The 21,923-nt window shown below is 48.7% G+C and overlaps 1 protein-coding gene across 1 annotated transcript in view; it reads right to left on the bottom strand.

Annotated features, from left to right (window-relative positions):
• Positions 1-2,374: 2,374 nt before the first annotated feature.
• Positions 2,375-21,923, bottom strand: part of LOC311247955 (short transient receptor potential channel 5) — a gene marked incomplete at both ends in the record, with an annotated part of 50,836 nt that continues 31,287 nt past the window's right edge. The window contains 2 exons of the mRNA XM_084338931.1: positions 2,375-2,570; positions 19,838-19,959. Coding sequence (XP_084195057.1) covers positions 2,375-2,570; positions 19,838-19,959 — 318 coding nt within the window. The remainder of the gene's footprint in view (positions 2,571-19,837; positions 19,960-21,923) is intronic.

Here is a 21,923-nt window from a genome sequence, read left to right on the forward strand (position 1 = left end):
ATCAGGGTAATTAGTAATAATAATACATCCATTTTATATAGCGCTTTTCCAGGTGCTCAAAGACGCTTTACATGGGTGGAAGGGACAAAACTATGGCAAAACAAAAACAGAACAAAATAATACATGACAAAATAAAATAAAACTGACAGAATTAAAGGTCAAAAGCAAGATTGAAAAGGTGGGTTTTGAGGGCTGATTTAAAAGATGTCAGGGTGTTTGCATCACGGATATGGCTGGGGAGGGCATTCCAGAGGGAGGGGGAAGCAGCAGCAAAGGCCCTGTCGCCCCAGGTCCAGAGCCTGGTCGTGGGAGGTGTTAGGAGGTTGGCATCAGCAGACCTAAGGCGACGGGTGGGCGTGTGACGGTGGAGATGGTCGGACAGGTAGGGAGGGGCAAGGTTGTTGAGGGCTTTAAATGTGATGAGAAGTATTTTAAATTGTATCCTGTATTTGATCGGAAGCCAATGGAGGTCGTGGAGGACAGGGGTGATGTGATCAGAGCGACGGGTGGAGGTGAGCATGCAGGCAGCAGAGTATTGGACATATAGGAGTTTATTGAGGATAGTGTTTGGTGAGCCGTAGAGCAGGGGTTCCCAACCTTTTTTCCCCCAGGGACCCCCAAACATCTCTGATGAAATTCCTGGACCCCCCTCCTAATAAAATACCATAAAATACTTTTTTTTGTCATTTTAATACTTTTTTTGTAATTTTAATAACAAACTGCTTATACACAGGCATATGCATCATAATTAGACCCACTATGCTTATTTGACTTGTGCCTTCAATCAACAAATCTAATCTTGCACCATATGTATTTAAACATTTTGGCCAATATTCAAATCTTGTATTCATCCTCTCAAATCAGACCCTAATGGTGAACGGTTTGCATTTATGTTGAATGAAGTAAGAATCCACTGCAGTAAAAATATCCTCACCTCGAGTGGTGGTAGTAAGGTTGACTGACATGAGAATGTCCTGCTTCAGATCCTCATTTTCGATATATTGCACATAAACGATGAGCACAGCCTCGTCTGCGACAGTTGTAGTTTCATCAAGTTGTATGGCAAATGGACCCTTTCTAAGCTTTTCTGACAGCTGCTGCTCGCAATCACTTGACATCTTATCAATTCGGTCATTCACTACATTGTTCGAGAGTGGTACTGATTTTAGTTTATCCGCCACCTGTGGGCCGCACAGTTTCTAAACCATTTTGATGCAGGCTGGTTTGATGAGCTGCTCGCCAATATTGTGCGGTTTCTTTGCTTTTGCAATTAAAAGCGAACACTCAAAGGAGGCTTCGGTAGCCTTCTGTAAATCACTGCCACCCCTGCTCCACGCTACTCTAACATCAACAGGCTTGTTCGCCTTGAGAGACTGTTCTTTCCTCCGAAAAAAGTCTGGATCCTTCCCAACGGTTTCTGGGTGCTTAGACGCCTGATGTCTCTTCAGCTTGCTGGGCTTCAGGCTCGAGTTTGCCAACTTTTCTCCACAAATCACACACTCAGGTCGTTTGTCTGGTCCCTCAGTGAAGCCCATGGTGATGTAATTTTCGCGATTGCTGTAGGTCCTAACTTTTTTTGCAGATGATCTGCCGTCATCTCCTTTTTGTTTGTCACACATTTTCGCCTCTGGCGGCTGACTGCAGACGAGCCGAGAAAGTTAACTAGCGTGCTAGGCTAGCTACAGAAAGTGATAGTCAACTGATTCGCGTTTTAGCGGCTAACCGGTAGCCTACTGTTAACGTTCAAAAATCATGTCTAGATGTTTATTTATTTATCTTTATTTTTTATTGTAGTGGAGAGACTATTCATGCTTCTGATGATAAAAATATGCTAATTAAATATTTATCTGAAAGAAAAAAATTATAAAAAAAAAAAAAAAAAAAAAAAAAAAAAAAAGACCTCAAATCATCTGTGGGCTGGCGGACCCCCTGCGCCCCCTGGCGGACCCGGTTGGGAAACATTGCCGTAGAGGATGCTGTTACAGTAATCCAGTCTTGATGAAATGAATGCATGAACCAGTGTTTCAGCAGCGGAGAGTGATAGGGAGGGGCAGAGACGAGCAATGTTCCAGAGGTGGTAGAAGGCCGTTTTGGTTATGTGGTTCCAATGGGGGAGGAAAGAAAGGGTGGAGTCCAGGATGATGCCAAGGTTACGGATGTGAGTGGAGTGGGTGACAATGGAACCATCAATATTTAGGGAGAAATCCTGGGTGTGGCTGGTGAGGGATTTTGGACCGATAATGATGATTTCTGATTTATTGCAGTTTAGTTTGAGAAAGTTATTTTGCATCCATGTTTTGATATCTGTGAGGCAGGTGGTGAGGGTGGAGAGAGTGGCTGGAGTGATAGTCTCCAGCCAATTAGTAATACTCACGGCTATGAGTTGGTAGGAGTTGTTCATCATGGCTATTAACATATTGAGCAGCACCACCAGTGAGATGACGTTGTAGGTTCCAAACATTGTTGCCCCGACAAACTCTGTGAACTCGTGACGGGCCTTGACGTTGGTCACATATAGGTTTAACAGACCAAACACTGACCAGAACAAAGACTGGAGAGTCTCGAATAACCTGGAGAGAGAGGGAGAGAGAAAGAGAGAGAAATAGAGAGAGATATAGAGAGAGAGAGAGAGAGAGAGAGAGAGAGAGAGAGAGAGAGAGAGAGAGAGAGAGAGAGAGAGAGAGAGAGAGAGAGAGAGAGAGAGAGAGAGAGAGAGAGAGAGCATTTAGAATGTTCATGTTATTTAATGAAATATATGTTCTTAAAAACTGGAACCAGACCTGCCAGATGGTTTTGGGTCACAAAGAAAGTCACCCTGGGAAGTCGTCCTTTGAAACCTTGAAACGGGGCAGACACTTAAATACTTGGCAGAGTATCTATGCCGCCAGTAGTTCCTCTAAGGATGCTGATTGATCAGCACCACTATTCCCCAATGCAGACAAGGACTTCGCCAGAACAACATCGGCAAGAGTCCATGAGCTGCACAGGGCGATGGGATGTGACTCCAACCTATCCCACGATTTCACAGCACAAGAAATCAAGCAGGCCATCACACGGCTGAAAACCGGTAAGGCACCAGGCGTTGACAACATCCACCCGGAATACATTAAACACCAAGGCAAGGAGGCAACCGACTGGCTGTGCTCCTTCCTCTCCATGTGTCTCCGCTGCGTGAGGCTGCCAAAGATCTGGCGCCGAGCCAAGGTGATCACCCTGCCAAAGCCGAATAAGCCTAGCGACGACCCCAAGGGATACCGGCCCATCTCACTACTATGTGTGCCTTTCAAGCTCCTGGAACAGCTCCTCCACTCAACCCAGTGATCGACCCCCAGCTGCCCAAAGAACAAGCTGGCTTTTGAAGTGGTAGGTCTACGGCAGACCAGGTGACCCTCTTGTGCCAAGACATAGAGGACAGCTTCCAGGCAGGTGAGAAGGCCGGCGCTGTATTCCTGGATCTCACAGCTGCATACGACACTGTATGGCTGCGTGGTCTCCACATGAAGCTTCCGGAAACCATCCCAGACAAGCACATGGTGAGTTTCATCATGGAGATGCTGAGCAACTGCAGTTTCCGGCTACACACCAGCAACGGCCAATGCAGCAGAGTGAGGAAACTTAGGAATGGCGTCCCACAGGGCTCAGTGCTGGCACCGATGCTGTTTAACATCTACATCTACTCAGCAAGCCAACTTGGGAAGCAGCCGAAGAGGGCCTCACTGAAGATATGAACATCCTGTCTTCATACCTGAGGAACTGGGGTCTGGGGAAGCAACCTGTGAGATGAGCATCATGGTGGATAACGTCCGGCTACAGTACCAACATACCCCCACATACCTCGGTGTGAAGCTTGACAGAATGCTGTCATTCAAACAACACCTGGAAGGTGCCAGGGGAAAAACAACCGCCCGTGCCGTGCTGATACGACAACTAGCCAGCACCACATGGGGAGCCTCAACAAAGACACTGCGCATCTCCTCACTGGCCCTGGTGTTCTCTGCCGCAGAGTACTGCGCCCCGGTCTGGTGCCGTAGCACCCAAGCTGGATGTTGTCCTCAACAGCGTCCTGTTGACAGTCTCTGGTTGCCTACAAGCCACATCGGTAAACCAACTGCCCGTACTCGCTGGTATTGCCCTGGCTACCATCAGACGAGAAGCAGCCACACTGGCTCTTTCCCGCAAGGCACAGATCAGTGCATCCCACCTCCTTCACAATACCACCACAGAGACACCACAACGTGTGCGCCTAAAGTCACAGCACCCCTTTTCCATGCAAGCCTACAGGCTACTGACACTTCCAAGGCCTCCTGGGTCAGGACGAGATGGAGGGACCAGTGGAGGTCAGCAGAACCATCCAGGCTGCACCTCTACATCAATGACCCTCTGGACGTCCCTGGTCAGGACTTGCCCCGGAAGCAGTGGACAACCCTCAACCGCCTAAGGACCAGCGTCGGACGCTACGGCGCCTCAATGAAGAGGTGGGGCCTCAAGGACAGTGCCTCATGCGAGTGTGGAGCCCCTGCACAGACTGTGGAACATATCATCACCAGTTGCCCCAAACACCGACCACCGTATGGAGAACGCGGTCTGATGGAACTGGACGATGAAACGTTGGCCTGGCTTGCCTCAACGGAGCTGCAGGTCTAAAGACACATGCCAGAAGAAGCACCACTATGGTTCGGGCACAAGCGCAAAACCTGAAGCCTGCAAGATGAATTCTCTCGAAGATGATCTTGTGAAGCTGCCGTGTAAAGATGAGCCCGAATTCAAATATCTCAATATCTTAATAATCTTTTTAAGTTATGCCCTCCATGTATGCCCTCTGCTGCCACCTCCTCCACTCTCTAAAAGACACAATGTGACCGATGTGATTGTGTGAGAGGGAGAGGGGAGAGGTAGGTATACGTTTAGAGACAACCTTTACGGTTAAAATAATGATGACTTGTGGCTTTGCAAACTGGGTTTGGAGGCCCAGTGAGGGCTATTAGTAGGGATGGGTACTGAACCGAACCGAATTAAGGGTACCGACCGAATCACGTCGGTACTACCGAGTACCGATTCACGTGAGATCCACCGGTGCCACATTTCAGTACGAAAAAAAGAAAACTTCAAATTTTTCAAAGTCTGCTGACGTCAACGTTTCGTTTACCGTGAAACGAAACGTATGAAGTGTGCCGCACATTCACGTCAACGTTCACACAGACAATACACGCTTACCTAGGATTTGACTTGATTCAACAACAAAGCAGTCGGGGCAATGGCAAGCCAAAAACGGTTGCAAGTGTTGTTACACTTTACAAAGCTAGATGCAGACAACACTTGCTGCAATATAATATATTATATACAGTATATATTAACAAATTGTCCTAAATAAATAATAATGCTAATAAATTATTTGAAGTTTGGATTTTACAACTGAGATAGAAAGATTTTTAGAGACTAAAGTACCGGAAAAAGGTACCGTTGGGTACCGGTATCGGTTAAAATGTGAAAGGTACCCAACCCTAGCGATTAGCCTCTCCATTCAGGGATCTTCTGACTTCCTGCCAGCAGATTGATGTAACCTTCAATCCGCTGGCAAGTAGCAACGAGACGGTACAGCTGGCCAACACAAGAAAGACTCTTTTCAACTGTCAATCAAATGTCATCAGTAATGCTGAGATAGACAGACTGTCTGGGGAAACTTTGATGCACCCGAACACATCATGTCCAGTCAATTGAGCCCTGTCTGCATATTTTTGAAAAGTAGTATTTTCTTTGCAATCAGGACCATGAAGAGCTCTCTGCAGCCTGCCATCAGATCAATCAGGACCATGGAGAGCTCTCTGCAGCCTGCCATCAGGTCAATCAGATCCATCAGGACCATGAAGAGCTCTCTGCAGCCTGCCATCAGGTCAATCAGATCAATCAGGACCATGAAGAGCTCTCTGCAGCCTGCCATCAGGTCAATCAGATCAATCAGGACCATGAAGAGCTCAAATCAAATCAAATCAAATCAAATCAAATTTATTTATAGGGCCCGACAACACACGTTAATGTCCCCATGGGCCGTACAGGTCTTCTTTAAACAAGTCAAGAAGAAAACATAACAATAAGTCAAGAACAGAACAAGAACACCATAAGGTCCAAACATTTTTAGATGAATGCAAATAAATGAAAGAATGCAAGCACTCCCAGACATACCCCACGCGAAGGTAAGGAAAAACTCACTAAAACCTAACAATAGGGAAAAAATCTCCACAGGCAGTAAGGAGAGAAACCTTAGAAGGGCCATTCAAGGGGGGATCCATGAAGAGCTCTCTGCAGCCTGCCATCAGGTCAATCAGATCAATCAGGACCATGGAGAGCTCTCTGCAGCCTGCCATCGGGTCAATCAGGACCATGAAGAGCTCTCTGCAGCCTGCCATCAGAACAATCAGGACCATGAAGAGCTCTCTGCAGCCTGCCATCAGGTCAATCAGATCAATCAGGACCATGGAGAGCTCTCTGCAGCCTGCCATCAGGTCAATCAGATCAATCAGGACCATGGAGAGCTCTCTGCAGCCTGCCATCAGGTCAATCAGATCAATCAGGACCATGGAGAGCTCTCTGCAGCCTGCCATCAGATCAATCAGATCAATCAGGACCATGGAGAGCTCTCTGCAGCCTGCCATCAGATCAATCAGGACCATGGAGAGCTCTCTGCAGCCTGCCATCAGATCAATCAGATCAATCAGGACCATGGAGAGCTCTCTGCAGCCTGCCATCAGGTCAATCAGATCAATCAGGACCATGGAGACCTCTCTGCTGCCTGCCATCAAGTCAATCAGATCAATCAGGACCATGGAGAGCTCTCTGCTGCCTGCCATCAGATCAATCAGATCAATCAGGACCATGAAGAGCTCTCTGCAGCCTGCCATCAGGTAAATCAGATCAATCAGGACCATGGAGAGCTCTCTGCAGCCTGCCATCAGGTCAATCAGATCAATCAGGACCATGGAGAGCTCTCTGCAGCCTGCCATCAGATCAATCAGATCAATCAGGACCATGGAGAGCTCTCTGCAGCCTGCCATCAGATCAATCAGATCAATCAGGACCATGGAGAGCTCTCTGCAGCCTGCCATCAGATCAATCAGGACCATGGAGAGCTCTCTGCAGCCTGCCATCAGATCAATCAGGACCATGAAGAGCTCTCTGCTGCCTGCCATCAGGTCAATCAGATCAATCAGGACCATGGATAGCTCTCTGCAGCCTGCCATCAGATCAATCAGATCAAACAGGACCATGGAGAGCTCTCTGCTGCCTGCCATCAGATCAATCAGATCAATCAGGACCATGGAGAGCTCTCTGCAGCCTGCCATCAGGTCAATCAGATCAATCAGGACCATGCAGAGCTCTCTGCAGCCTGCCATCAGGTCAATCAGATCAAACAGGACTATGGAGAGCTCTCTGCAGCCTGCCATCAGGTCAATCAGATCAATCAGGACCATGGAGAGCTCTCTGCAGCCTGCCATCAGATCAATCAGATCAATCAGGACCATGCAGAGCTCTCTGCTGCCTGCCATCAGGACCATGGAGAGCTCTCTGCAGTCTGCCATCAGGTCAGTTCATGTGAGTCTCACAAACAATACACTGTATGTTTAATAGTCCCACTTGTCAAGAGCGGCAGAGGAAAGCTAAATAAAAGAGTGAGGGAAGCAGGGAGAGAGAGAGAGAGAGGGAAGCAGGGAGAGAGAGAGATGGATGGATGGATGGAGTAAAGGCAGTAAGGAGAAGAGAGAGAAAGAACTGGATGGAGGGAGGAAGGTTGAAGATAATTCAGAGTGGGGCAAACATAATAGAACACAAGAGGAAGATCATGTTTTTTTCTATTGAGTCATCGCATTAATATTCAGAAGCAATCTGAACTGCTCACAAGTGGAAACACAACAAAACCATAGAGCACCTCCCTTCTCTCTCTCCCTCCTTCTCCCCACTCTATCCCTCCCTCTCTCTCTCCCCCTCCTTCTCCCCACTCTATCCCTCTTTCTCTCTCTCTGTCCCTCCTTCTCCCCACTCTATCCCTCCCTCTCCTCTCTCACTCTCCCTCCATCCCCTACTTCTCCTCTTCTCCCTCTCTGGCCCTTGCACATCCTCTCCCTCCTTCTCCCTCCTTCTCTCTCTGTTTGTTTGCTCTCCCCCCCCCCCCCTGTGTCTCTGTCATTGTGTTAATAACTGCTTTTGAGAAATCTTTCTTTCATTCTTTCTCTCGTTCCGTTCCGTCAACCCCACCTAATTAACGTTCCTCATTTGCTCTTTTCATCTCTCCTCCATTCCATTCCAGTATATCTGTCTCCCCCTCTCTCTAGTGAGATAGAGAGAGTGAGATAGAGAGAGATAGAGAGAGAGAGAGAAAGAGAGAGATAGAGAGAGAGCGAGAGAGATGTGGAGGAAGAGAGCAATATAGAGAGTGAGAGAGTGAGCGAGTGAGAGAGAGCAAGAGAGAGATGGGAGGGAGAGGGATAGAGTGAGAGAGCAAGAGAGAGAGAGTGAGTGAGAGTGAGAGAGATGTGGAGAGCAATAGAGAGAGAGTGAGAGAGAGCAAGAGAGAGATGGGGAGGGAGAGGGAGAGAGAGCAATAGAGAGCGTGTGAGAGAAAGCAAGAGAGAGATGGGGAGGGAGAGGGATAGAGTGAGAGAGCAAGAGAGAGTGAGAGAGAGTGAGTGAGAGTGAGAGAGATGTGGAGAGAAAGGGAGAGAGAGCAATAGAGAGAGAGTGAGAGAGAGCAAGAGAGAGATGGGGAGGGAGAGGGAGAGAGAGCAATAGAGAGCGTGTGAGAGAGAGCAAGAGAGAGATAGGGAGGGAGAGGGATAGAGTGAGAGAGCAAGAGAGAGAGAGTGAGAGAGAGTGAGTGAGAGTGAGAGAGATGTGGAGAGAAAGGGAGAGAGAGCAATAGAGAGAGAGTGAGAGAGAGCAAGAGAGAGATGGGGAGGGAGAGGGAGAGAGAGAGACACACACACATTGTGGCAAAATAGTCCCGCCCCCCAAACAATCCCCCAGCCATGTTTCCACCCCCCCCCCCCCCTACCATTACCATTCAACTTTTGTCTCTCACCTTCAACCGCCCCCACCCCCCCCAAACTAAACTGGCCATTCTACCCAGAACACCCAGCTCTCGCACACTCTAAAGACTGACATCTCACTGGATTCATGAGCTCACCTGGGGACAAGAGGCCATTATCACAGTTGGGTCATCTCGCCATAACTCTCTGTAATAAACCTGTGTTTATCAAGTCTATCTTTGACTATCGGGTTCAATTCCCTCACAACACGCACGCACGCACGCACGCACGCACGCACGCACGCACGCACGCACGCACGCACACACACACACACACACACACACACACACACACACACACACACACACACACACACAGGCATGCGTTGCTCATGGGACGACTGGTTGCAATGAAACCCCCACCACATTCAGGAGAGCTGGAACTCTGACAATTTTCCGACATTGACAAAAAACACACCTCAATATCTGAAATATGATGTCCTACTACTATGCTAGTATACTTCTACTACTACCTTTCATGCTAATGTCTATACTATGCACTCCGAGTGTAAAGTCTCCCACAGAGTCGGGCCTACTGTGAGCAGACCGGACTCGGCGCGGCATGTCCGCAGTAGTTTCAGGTTTCAGCATACCACCGTCCACCGCGTACCAATTTCCTACATTTCTCGTGCCAGTTTATATATTTCCCACAATCCTTGCACGATGTTTACACTTTCTGTCACGGCGTCTTCCACCGATGTCAAAATAAAGAGTCTAGTTTATCTCCGTTTCCAAGATGTCGAAATAAAACTGCCAATTTTACACACTTAATTTAGAAAAGCCATTCAAACTTCTCAAGTTTCTTCAGATGATGAAAAAAAACGACATGATCCAAATGTATATGAACGATTAGCGATAGTAAAACTAAATTTAGCGTCATCTACCTGCCAAAGTCTTACAGGACCAATCCTACCCATAGAACCATGATCCTGTCCTACTCTCTCTTGGCATGGAGTGAGTGTTCAGAGTAAAATGCAGATTGTCACATTTAATGCGGGTCGATCGTCAACCAACACACCGAGCAGCATGAGAGTGAGAGTGAGAGAGAGAGAGCGAGAGAGAGAGAGAGAGAGAGAGTGACAGAGAGAGCAAGATAGAGAGAGTGACAGAGAGAGAGAGAGAGAGAGAGAGAGTGACAGAGAGAGCAAGAGAGAGAGAGTGACAGAGAGAGCAAGAGAGAGAGAGAGAGAGAGAGTGACAGAGAGAGCAAGAGAGAGAGAGTGACAGAGAGAGCAAGAGAGAGAGCGAGAGAGAGAGAGAGAGAGAGAGAGAGAGAGAGAGAGAGAGAGAGAGAGAGAGAGAGAGAGAGAGAGAGAGAGAGAGAGAGAGAGAGAGATGGGTCATTCAGACTATAATGTGGTCAGAAAACCAGATGTAATTCTTTTTCTGAATAATACACTCAGTAGAGTGCAAACTTGGCCTAACGATGCCACATTGTACTGGGTAGATGGCATAAATGGCAGATATTGCCAGTCTCAACAGACCGAGTCTATCCATATGGTGGCGCTAGAGGAAAGCTGTGTTCCACTACGGGTCATGGTCTCAGCAAATATTATGACTGTATGAATGAAGCTCCAGGCTCATTTTGAAAATGGAATGTTTGGTGGTGTTATAGGAAAGGTCATGGGGTCACCAAAATCAATAGAATTCAGTCACTCATTCTCTCTCTCTCTCTTCAGTTCTACTGCCAGCTTCCCTTCACCCCTTCTCCTCTCCCATCTTCTCTCCTTCCCTGTCTTCTCCTTTCCTCTCATCGTCTCCCCTCTCCTCTCCAGTCCTCCTTACCTCTTATCTCCTCCCCTCCTCTCATCTCCTTTCCCCCTCTCTTCTATTCTCCTCTCCTCTCCTCTCCTTCTCCTCTCCTCTCCTCTCCTCTCCTCTCCTCTCCTCTCCTCTCCTCTCCTCTCCTCTCCTCTCCTCTCCTCTCCTCTCCTCTCCTCTCCTCTCCTCTCCTCTCCTCTCCTCTCCTCTCTTCTCTTCTGCTCTCCTCTCCTCTCCCCTCTTCTCCTATACTCTCCTCTCCTCTCTTCTGCTATCCTCTCCTCTCCCCTCTTCTCCTATACTCTCCTCTCCTATACTCTCCTCTCCTCTCCTCTCTTCTGCTATCCTCTCCTCTCCTCTCCCCTCTTCTCCTCTGCTCTCCTCTCCTCTCCTCTCCTCGCCTCTCCTCTCCTCTCCTCTCCTCTCCTCTCCTCTCCTCTCCTCTCCTCTCCTCTCCTCTCCTCTCCTCTCCTCTCCTCTCCTCTCCTCTTCTCTCTTCTCCTCTCCTCTCCTCTCCTCTCCTCTCCTCTCCTCTCCTCTCCTCTCCTCTCCTCTCTTCTGCTCTCCTCTCCTCACCCCTATTCTCCTATACTCTCCTCTCCTCTCTTCTGCTATCCTCTCCTCTCCCCTCTTCTCCTATACTCTCCTCTCCTATACTCTCCTCTCCTCTCCTCTCCTCTCTTCTGCTATCCTCTCCTCTCCCCTCTTCTCCTCTGCTCTCCTCTCCTATACTCTCCTCTCCTCTGCTCTCCTCTGCTCTCCTCTCCTCTGTTCTCCTCTCCTCATACAATCATTCTCTCCAATAGGCCAAGTCATAAAGATACAGCTGGCCAATCTGGTCATTTAATCATTTGAATGTTGAGCTAAAAATCGGCGTATGTGTGTGTGTGTGTGTGTGTGTGTGTGTGTGTGTGTGTGTGTGTGTGTGTGTGTGTGTACATGTGTGTCTCTCTCTTCTCTCTCTCACCCTCCTAGGACACACTCCCCTTGTCCTCATCCATTCAGCTATCTCTCTCTCCCTCTCTCTGCGTGAGTTTGTGTTAAATCATCCTATGCTTATGAATGTCTCGCACATAGATCACGATAAATGTGTGATTATGTGTGTGTGTGTGTGTGTGTCTAGTTCAGGTACACACACACACACAATTACAAGACATGCTCGCTTATCAAAATGTTTTAGTTACATCGCAAGATGATTATAATTCTTGTTGCGTATGTCTCCCCCTCCCTCTCCCTCTCTCTCCCTCTCCCTCTCTCCCTCTCACTCACTATCACCCCTACTTGGCACATGCATACACACACACTTATCAACTTTAATGAGTTTGACTGCAAGATCATTCTCTTTATTATACATTATATTTCAATATAAATGCTGTGTGAATTGTGAGTAAATGTGGGTGTGAAGAACAGAGATAGAGGTAGTGATACACACACACACACACACACACACACACACACACACACACACACACACACACACACACACACACACACACACACACACACACACACACACACACACACACACACACACACACACACACACACACACACACACACACACACACACACACACACACACACACACACACACACACACACACACACACATTTACAGTGAGGTCTGCATACCAAGCAACAACCACAGACAGACGATGTCATGAATGTTGATGTTTAGGGTTGTCTCGAGGGAGGCCGCCATCGTTCTGCTCCGTTCACTGTTCTCTATACCTGGACATGTCTTACTGTTAGAGCTGACCCCTATTAATCGATTAGTCGACTAATCGGTCGAAAGGAGCCGTAGTCGACTGGCCAACCTCTTAGTCGAATATAAAAAAAAAAAAAAAAAAAAATTATAATTTTTTCCAAAAGAAAAGAGGCCTAGAAGCGTGGCTAACGCTAATGGCACGCATACCAGAGGCTAACTGCCTACGAAAACAGGCACAGAGGCACTGCAAGAGGATTTCACCTATCTAATGAACACACTAGACTAGACAAATATCAAGATGTATCCATCAGTGGACCAATTGCATGCTTTTGCAGAGGACAAGAAGCCTTCAGTTGACTCCTTCAGACATTAAGCACCCCCCACAGCCCAAATGGAATGATACAAAATGTAAAAAAAAGAAGAAAAAAAGTTTTAAAATATTATATATATATATATTTTTTTTAAGTCGACCAATAGTCGACTAACATCAAATTTTGGCCAATCCTAGTCGACCATCCAAATCCTTAGTCGGGGACAGCCCTACTTACTGTATAACTGTACATGTGTTACTGTATACCTGTACATGTCTTACTGTATACCTGTACATGTGTTACTGTATACCTGTACATGTCTTTCTGTATACCTGTACATGTGTTACTGTATAACTGGACATGTCTTACTGTATACCTGTACATGTCTTACTGTATACCTGTACATGTCTTACTGTATACCTGTACATGTGTTACTGTATAACTGGACATGTGTTACTGTATAACTGGACATGTTGTAATAACTGGACATGTCTTACTGTATAACTGGACATGTCTTACTGTATAACGTAAGGTTATCCTATAACCCTAGTTATATGAGTATAGTGAGTGCTCTGCTCTATTGGAACTATCCCTTTATCCACTCTAATAATGAATAACTTTCTCCACATGCACACACCTATTTACCTCCGCCTGGCCACACCCCCATCCGCTCCTCTACATAAGCAGGGGTGTGGCCATACTAACAGCTCCTTCCCAAGTCTTTCACCACCGAAGGCAAAGACCACGGGGTCCTCAGTGAGTCGCTATACTCATATAACTAGGGTTATAGGCTAACCGTATGTTATATTTCGTATTAGCTTACGCTCTGCGCTCAAGTGGAACACAGGAGCTGAGCAGAGCGGAAGCTCGACAAATGTACCCGCTGAGGCACCCCACAACCATCAGAACCGGGGAGGACCCGAGCCCCCAGACCCCCCTAGTGGAGGACGGGAGGGAATCGGATCCGACCGTGCGAAGAGGGTTTAGCAACTCAACGCACAGGGTGAGCAGACCGTGGGACTTACCTTCCCACAGAAGAACCCACGACTACACAGTCGCACAACCCACATGCCACTAGGGAACGAACGGGAAGAGAAAAAAAACTGTTACAACCCCTAATATCACGGGGTCAAGGTCAAGAACCCAACCCTGTGGCAAGGCCGTAGCAGCGGAGCGTGAAGGAGGACCCAGCCCCAGGAAGGGACAGGACCCCCCGGAAAAGGGGACCTGGTGAGGCCAACAACGCCGCAGCATCGAGACCCCACCAGGCCGTCACTAGTGACACCACCCCCCACATCGCCAGCGTATCGGACAGGGCCCATCCAAGAGCAGGCCCTTCCCCCCTACAGCAGGGGTTCTCAACCTTTCTGCTGCCAAGGCACCCCTGTGTTCAATAAAATATTCCAGGGCACCCCTACATACGATAAAGACTTTTCCGGTCCTGTCTTTTTTGCTACAATGATGACAAAAGTGCTTGCTTTCAAAATAATGTTTATTTAAGAAACCGGGAAACACATTTGTGTGTATATGCAGGCTATATAATGCATTATTAAGGTGTTTCAGGTCTAAATGGCTTAGTACTGTTGACATTACACTGCTTGTAGTAGTAAATCAAATAGCATATTTCTTTAAATAGAATTACAGAAAAGTATCACTAAAGTGCTATCTGTTGCAGCTGCACTCTTTTCCATAAAAATAGCATATTTGGATAAGTGTGACCATTTCACAGAAAAGGATCACCAAGTTACCATTTCTCAAAAAATATAAATAAATACAGAAAATAAGCACTCGTTCACTCAGTGGACATTTCTAGCGCAATGCGAGGTCTGCTGCTGCTGGCTAATAATGCGGTCAATACGTGGGGAGATCTTTGACAAGGCAACACGCATGTCATCCTCAAGGCTCAACTTGGCCCTATATTTTGTTTTCAGAGCTGTCATGGATGAAAAGCCAGCTTCACACAGATATGTGGTGCTGAATGGTATCAACACCTTAACTGCTGCATCATGAGATACTTGGTACTCAGCACCACACTGAGCTCTCCATGTGGTATCAGATGAGATTTCAATGAGTTCTTCCAAGAGTTTGGATGGAGATGTGTCAGGAAGCTTTGTCTCAATGTTGTCTGTAAAGTTTTTTTTTATCCAGAGTAACTTGGTGATCCTTTTCTGTGTTTTATTAAATAATGATTTTCAGATTTTGAGAAATGGTCAAACTTATCCAAATATGGTATTTTCATGGAAAACAGTGCAGCTGCAACAGATAGCACTTTAGTGATAATTTTCTGTAATCCAAAAAAATAAATATCTCAAGGCACCCCTGGCAGATCTCTGAGGCTCCCTCGGGTGCCGCGGCACCCCTGTTGAGAACCGCTGCCCTACAGCACGCCGCCCTGAAAACCTCAAGAGGCTAGACCCCCCAGGGGGACCAGGCAGCGCGCCGGGGAGACAACCCCCAAAGAGGTCGATCCCTCAATCCAGGCAACAGGTCAAAAAACTCGACCTGTGCCTGGAGCAGTGCGGACTAGACAGGCGCCTAAGGGGTCTGCTGAAACAGCACCCCGGCGGAAGGGGCGCACGGTATGCTGTGCACCATGCCGCAGCCTCCACAAAAAAACCCGACCCTCTAGAGGGGCCGAGGCAGAGAAGGCTGACACGATTGGCAGACGTCATGAAAGGTGCGGGGGCACACTCACAGGCAGACGGGGTCAAGCCCGGCCTAACCCGAGAGTCGACTCCGCTACCAACACACCTGGAAACCAACCACCACCTAACAGGAGGCGGTTGTTCCTATAACCCCCCCAAGAAAAAAACTCCAAAACACAACTGCGGGTATACACCGGCTATACAGCAGTACAAGTGTCTCAGTTCTCAAGAAGGGGTTAACCCAGGCCAACAGGTCGACGAGAACGAGTCCGGACCTCGGCCCGGCGGACCGGGACGTATACAGGGATGCCAGAGGGGTACAAAACCCACCTCGACAGCCCCCTCCCAGCCCCGCCAAGCAGAAGAAGAGAGGTGCGAAAAAAAGAATGGAGAAGGACCAGGCTCCTTTAGCACAGCGCAAGGTACAACACAAAACGGACCAAGCAATAGTGAAGGATAACACACAGTGATATAACCACGAACACCTCCATAACATCAACCCCTGCAACGCCCCAGCCCAACCCGGCATTTTCCCCCCGAAAAAGCACAAGTCCTTCAGGGTACCAGCGCCCCGGCGGACAACGGGTTAACTGACCTGGTCTGGCGCGACCAGAACCAGTCCTGTGTCCTAATCACGCCACCATCCCCAGTCCTAAGAGGGGGGTAGGTACGCGTGTTGATCTAAAACATCACAGAAGGCGCCACCAAGCCGGTCAGAACATAAAAGCACTGCGCCCAGTGGCCCACCCCAAAAGCGTGAGACCCCTCCGCCAATGCTTTGATCTATTCCGTTATCTCCCCCCAGAGATGAACGAGAATTCATCGAGACTAACCTAGTACACTGGCGCTTGGAAGAGACAAACTCCATCCTAGTTGCCACATAAAAACGCTGTTTCAATGATGAGCAAACAAGGCGCGCAAGTCCATGCGTGGTTCCACACAGAAGCACCCAGGGCCAGCACTATGTACACGTCGAGACCCAAAACATATCAATGGTAATTCTAACAAGAACCCAGATAATGTTCCCTCCAAGCCGCCTGGGAGAGCGGCAGGAAGCCGGTCAAAGACACGGATATGGGCCCCATATGACGAGTCTGAGGGAAAAACACCCCTGTCAAAACCAGCTCTGTATAAAAGAGAGGATACGGGGAACCCCCAGAGAGACTTCCCACGAGAGTAACAATTTGAAAAGATTATGTAACATTGAGCTACGTGACCAAAAGCTCAAGACATATGCAGCAGAGCGGAAAACTTTAGTTTACAGTGTCTTACTGTATAACTGGACATGTTATAATAACTGGACATGTCTTACTGTATAACTGGACATGTCTTACTGTATACCTGGACATGTCTTACTGTATACCTGTACATGTCTTACTGTATAACTGTACATGTGTTACTGTATAACTGGACATGTCTTGCTGTATAACTGGACATGTCTTACTGTATAACTGGACATGTTATAATAACTGGACATGTCTTACTGTATAACTGGACATGTGTTACTGTATAACTGGACAATGTTATAATAACTGGACATGTCTTACTGTATAACTGGACATGTCTTACTGTATAACTTACAACCAGTACATCTGAAGGTAATTAATAATGTGCTGCTTGTTCTGGGTTCATATATGTTCCGTCTTGTTTTGAGTATGCACCCAAGATCAGGCTTCCATCAGTGAAATCAACCCCCAAACTGATGGGTTCAGATAAATGTAGTGGAGTAAAAAGTACAATATTTCGTTTGAAATGTAGTGGAGTAAAAAGTATAAAGTTCCCTAAAATGTAAATACTCACATAAAGTACAAGCAGCTCGAAATTGTACTTGAGTACAGTACTTGAGTAAAAATACTTAGTTACTTCCCACCACTGTTGCATCGTTGCTCTAACAAACTATCGATTTCTATGGAATCTGTTGTATTTCTGTGTCTGTGTCGTTGGTGGGCGGGACACGTGAATGTGTTTTGAAGTGGAAGCCGATTGGTTTCTTGTGTTGTGAATTCGAGGCCGATTGGTTTCTTGTGTTGTGAACTGGAGGCCGATTGGTTTCTTGTATTCTCTTCTCCTGTAATCAAACCTTACAGTGCAGACAGCCGTCCATCATACCCTATGTGGTGCTATGTGGTATTGATCGTTACATAGGTTAAAATCCCTCGTCACGCTAATAGGTCATTTAAGAGTCCAGGGTGACTATTGTTGGCTCTGCCTCCGTTAATCATATTGTCGAATACAAAGCAGGCATTTAATCCCAGCTCTATACTGTAAGGGAATTGATCATGAATCAATAAGGCAATTTTCTAAAACAAAAGAGCTGGCCTCATCACCCTGTTGACTGACTCTCACTCTGCCCTCTAAGCACGACACACACTAGGTCTGTGTGTGTGTGTGTGTGTGTGTGTGTGTTGATAGTGTACAGTAAGGATGAAATATGGAAATACGCACGTGCCTGTACTGTAATGTATTGTCTCCATTAGCTGTGTTCAGCCTGGCTAGGGCTAGCCATGGTAGTAGCCAGCCTGCCTGCCTGCCTGCCTGCCTGCCTGCCTGCCTGCCTGCCTGCCTGCCTGCCTGCCTGCCTGCCTGCCTGCCTGCCTGCCTGCCTGCCTGCCTGCCTGCCTGCCTGCCTGCCTGCCTGCCTGCCTGCCTGCCTGCCTGCCTGCCTGCCTGCCTGCCTGCCTGCCTGCCTGCCTGCCTGCCTGCCTGCCTGCCTGCCTAAGATAAGATAAGATAAGATATTCCTTTATTGATGGGGAAATTCAGGCATCATAGCAGCATGGGGGGGGGGGGGTACAGGTAGTAAAACAACACAGTGTACAGGTAGTAAAAACAACACAGGCAGTGTAAACAATTTGGTCAATATGGTCAATATAATTTACTATCTGACTAGCTGAAGAAATATTCACATTATTCACAGTGTCACATAAGGTGCAGTATGCGTGAGGTAGTGTTATAATTTACTATCTACTGAGTATACATTATTCACAGTATCACGGTATCCACTGAAAAATACATTATTCACAGTATCACAGTATCACAGTGTCCACATAATGTGCAGTAAGCCTAAGGTAGTGTAGGTTGTCCTCCTTGGGTTCCTATAAGTCCCAGGTCAATGTCTGGTAGCAGTCGCTGTCGCTGCCCCCTGTTGTGGAGCCTGGAGGCTGCTAGTCGCTGCCCACTGTTGTGGAGCCTGATGGCCGCTGGTATGAAGGACTGTCCGAGGCGGTTAGTTGAGTGTCGTGGGGGAATGAGTCTGTGGCTGAACGAGCTTCTCATCTTGACTAGCTCGTCGTAGAGGGGGTGGTAGGGGTTCTCCATGATGGCAGCCAGCTTCCTTATCATCCCCCTCTCTGCCATCACCTCAAGTCTAGGTAGCTCGACTCCCACCACGGAGCTAGCCTTCCTCACCAGCTTGTTGAGCTTGTTGGTGTCCCTTGAGTTGATGTAGCCTCCCCAGCATGCCACAGCATAGAAGAGGATGCTGGCCACAACAGACTGGTAAAAAGACTGCAGCAGTCTGTTGCACACATTGAAGGACCTGAGTCTCCTCAGGAAGAACAGCCTGCTCTGTCCCTTCCTGTAGAGGGCCTCTGTGTTATCCGACCAGTCCAGTTTATTGTTCAGGTGTACCCCAAGGAACTTGTATGAGTCCACCATCTCCACATCCACCCCTCGGATGGAGATGGGAATCGGGGGGGGGCCTCTTCTTGCCCCTCCGGAAGTCCACCACCAGCTCCTTGGTCTTACTGGTGTTGAGTTGGAGGTGGTTGCTGTCGCTCCACCCCACGAAGCTCTCCACCAGGGCTCTGTACTCCTCCTCATCATCGTCGGTGATGTAGCTTACGATGGAGGAGTCGTCTGAGAACTTCTGCAGGTGACACCCGCTTGAGTTGCGGCAGAAGTCTGAGGTGTAGAGGGTGAAGAGGAAGGGTGACAGCACAGTTCCTTGGGGGGCGCCGGTGTTGCTCACCAGTACGTCAGACTGACTGTCCTTTAGTCTGACGTACTGTGGCCTCTCAGTGAGATAGTCCTTGATCCAGGCCACCAAGCCGTGCTCCAGCTGCATCGCGGAGAGCTTCTCCGCTAGCAGTGACGGCTGGATGGTGTTGAAGGCGCTGGAGAAATCAAAGAACATAATCCTCACTGAGCTGCGCGGCTTCTCCAGGTGCGTGTACGCTCTGTGGAGCCTGCCTGCCTGCCCGCCCGCCCGCCCGCCCCCCCTGCCGTCATGTGGCAGTGAAATGGTTAACCTTTTATATTGTCGCAGTGAAAGGGTTAACCTTGTGGCAGTGTGGTAGTGAAAGGGTTCAAGTGGAATCTAATCTAAGACACTCACGTGGAGAATGCGTTGTTCTGCTTCTCACAGCGGATCCCCTTGCAGTTGTTGGGTTCGTCTGACGCCTTGGTCTCATAGTAGAAATAAAGCTGGTTGAGTCCGTTAGCGAACGCCAGAAGCACCTGGAGCAGAAAACACAGGAGTAGAATATTATAGAGGTTCAACATCTGTCGGCGCAAAAAACATCTTCTTCGCAATAAAAGACAAAGACAAGATGCTTCATATTGCTGAAGTGGAAGCCTGTCTCCCCACAGACACAGAGCGTGTCTCCCCACCTACACAGAGCATGTCTCCCCACAGACACAGAGCATGTCTCCCCACAGACACAGAGCATGTCTCCCCACCTACACAGAGCATGTCTCCCCACCTACACAGAGCATGTCTCCCCACAGACACAGAGCATGTCTCCCCACAGACACAGAGCATGCCTCCCCACAGACACAGAGCATGTCTCCCCACCGACACAGAGCATGTCTCCCCACCTACACAGAGCATGTCTCCCCACAGACACAGAGCATGTCTCCCCACAGACACAGAGCGTGTCTCCCCACCTACACAGAGCATGTCTCCCCACAGACACAGAGCATGTCTCCCCACAGACACAGAGCATGTCTCCCCACCTACACAGAGCATGTCTCCCCCCTACACAGAGCATGTCTCCCCACCACCTACACAGAGCATGTCTCCCCACCGACACAGAGCATGTCTCCCCACCTACACAGAGCATGTCTCCCCACCTACACAGAGCATGTCTCCCCACAGACACAGAGCATGTCTCCCCACAGACACAGAGCATGCCTCCCCACAGACACAGAGCATGTCTCCCCACCGACACAGAGCATGTCTCCCCACCTACACAGAGCATGTCTCCCCACCTACACAGAGCATGTCTCCCCACAGACACAGAGCATGTCTCCCCACCGACACAGAGCATGTCTCCCCACCTACACAGAGCATGTCTCCCCACAGACACAGAGCATGTCTCCCCACCTACACAGAGCATGTCTCCCCACAGACACAGAGCATGTCTCCCCACCTACACAGAGCATGTCTCCCCACAGACACAGAGCATGTCTCCCCACCTACACAGAGCATGTCTCCCCACCGACACAGAGCATGTCTCCCCACTGTCTCCCCACCTACACAGAGCATGTCTCCCCACCTACACAGAGCATGTCTCCCCACCTACACAGAGCATGTCTCCCCACCGACACAGAGCATGTCTCCCCACTGTCTCCCCACCTACACAGAGCATGTCTCCCCACCTACACAGAGCATGTCTCCCCGTGCTCGCAAGGGTTTCCCCCCCGATAAGATAAACACAATGGAAAAACATGCACAACAACAGATCGCTAACGCTGTGGCGTCCTTGACGAAGACGGGCAGGAGCACTTGGATTGGTCCCCGGGGCACGGCTCACGTCGACGCCCTATCTGCTCCCGGCTGCCCATGGGGGGAAGGATGACGGGATGGGTCAAGTGCAGAGACCCAATCGCATTAGGCGACACAAGAAAAAATGTGTGTTCCTGTGTGTGTGCCGCCCATCGCATGTGTGTGTCGTTTGCATGCCAAATAAAGACTTCCCAAGTCCTGCATTATTATTATACTTGGAGACCATTTACCTCCACACACAGAGCCTGGTACTTGGAGACCCTTTACCTCCACACACAGAGCCTGGTACTTGGAGACCCTTTACCTCCACACACAGAGCCTGGTACTTGGAGACCCTTTACCTCCACACACAGAGCCTGGTACTTGGAGACCCTTTACCTCCACACACAGAGCCTGGTACTTGGAGACCCTTTACCTCCACACACAGAGCCTGGTACTTGGAGACCCTTTACCTCCACACACAGAGCCTGGTACTTGGATACCCTTTACCTCCACACACAGAGCCTGGTACTTGGAGACCCTTTACCTCCACACACAGAGCCTGGTACTTGGAGACCCTTTACCTCCACACACAGAGCCTGGTACTTGGAGACCCTTTACCTCCACACACAGAGCCTGGTACTTGGAGACCCTTTACCTCCACACACAGAGCCTGGTACTTGGAGACCCTTTACCTCCACACACAGAGCCTGGT

Source organism: Notolepis coatsorum, assembly GCF_963971535.1.
Source record: "Notolepis coatsorum genome assembly, contig: SCAFFOLD_1174, whole genome shotgun sequence".
NCBI classification, from domain to species: domain Eukaryota; kingdom Metazoa; phylum Chordata; class Actinopteri; order Aulopiformes; family Paralepididae; genus Notolepis; species Notolepis coatsorum.